Source organism: Chiloscyllium plagiosum, chromosome 21 (genome assembly GCF_004010195.1).
Source record: "Chiloscyllium plagiosum isolate BGI_BamShark_2017 chromosome 21, ASM401019v2, whole genome shotgun sequence".
Lineage (NCBI taxonomy): Eukaryota > Metazoa > Chordata > Chondrichthyes > Orectolobiformes > Hemiscylliidae > Chiloscyllium > Chiloscyllium plagiosum.
The window spans coordinates 2,863,694-2,864,889 of NC_057730.1; the positions used below are offsets into that span (position 1 = coordinate 2,863,694).

Below are 1,196 nucleotides of genomic sequence, written 5' to 3' on the forward strand. Positions count from 1 at the left end.
ACTCCAGAACATCCCAGATGGCTCCTGCTTCAAGGATCACAATTTCCCCTCCCACATGGTCAACAATGTCCTCCAGCGCAACTCCTCCACTTCCCGCTCCTCCGACGTTGATTACCACCCCCCCCATGCCCCGCCCTGGTCTTCACCTTCCACCACACCAACCTCCAGAACCAACTATCCTTTGCCATTTCTGTAACCTACAGTTACAGAACCCCATCTACCTCCTACCCAAAATTCTGGAGAGGGATATATAGTTCCCTCCCTACCTCTTTCAGCATTCCGCACAGACCATTCCCTCCTCAACTCCCCCATTACGTGTACGACCACATTAACCTACCCTCCAATCCCAGCACCTTCCCTTGCCACTACAAGAGGTGTAAAACTTGCGCTCACAGCTCCCCCTTCACCTCCATCCAAGGCCCCAAAGGACCTTTCTACATCTGACAAAGATTCTCCTGCACCTCCAAACACCTCATCTACTGTGTGAAAGTGAGGACTGCAGATGCTGGAGGTTAGAGTCAAGAGTGTGGTGCTGGAAAAGTACAGCAGGTCATGGAGAATCAACGTTTCATCAGGATTCATTTAATTTAATTTCATTGAATTAATCTCCCTGGATTTCTCACCCGAATGGAAGACTTTCCTTTAAATGTTTTTTCAGCCCTTCGCCTTTCCCAGCTCCACACTGTTTCGCTGACCTGGAATGAAATCTGTTCCTCTATCCATAGGATACCACAGTAACTGAGTGTTTCCAATGTTTGTTGTTCCTAATTATGAGAGTTGATGTTCTTTTACCTTCGGTGAGGTTTAATAGTTAATTTGTCAACGTTATTCAACCCGACTTCAGAAATGTTGAAAGTAGTCTGCTCCTGCGCCTGTTATACACGATAAAGATTCCCATCGGGGGCAACCTGAGGCGGCGCACATCTCCGGAAGTGACGCGACTGTGAATACGGTCTATTCCCCTCAGTGTCGCCCGGTGATGACGCAGGGTGAGGGGATGGCGGCGGGCTCGGGCTCGGGCTCGGGGACGGTGTCGGTGACAAAGAAGATCCTGATCAAACAGGAGGACTGCTCCTTCCTCCCCATCGTCCACGACATCATCAAATGGTAACGAGCCGCTTTATAGTCACATGGCCGGGAGTCCGGGGACGGGGATTGTATGGAGGGAGGGGGAGGGGATTGGAGGGAGGGGGAGG

The 1,196-nt window shown here is 50.8% G+C and overlaps 1 protein-coding gene across 1 annotated transcript in view; it reads left to right on the forward strand.

Moving 5' to 3' along the window:
- The first annotated feature begins 956 nt into the window (after nt 1–956).
- Nucleotides 957–1,196, forward strand: part of med9 (mediator complex subunit 9) — a 3,892-nt gene continuing 3,652 nt past the window's right edge. Inside the window, exon 1 of the mRNA XM_043711012.1 lies at nt 957–1,107. Within this exon, the coding sequence (XP_043566947.1) occupies nt 980–1,107 (128 nt within the window). The 5' untranslated portion in view covers nt 957–979. The remainder of the gene's footprint in view (nt 1,108–1,196) is intronic.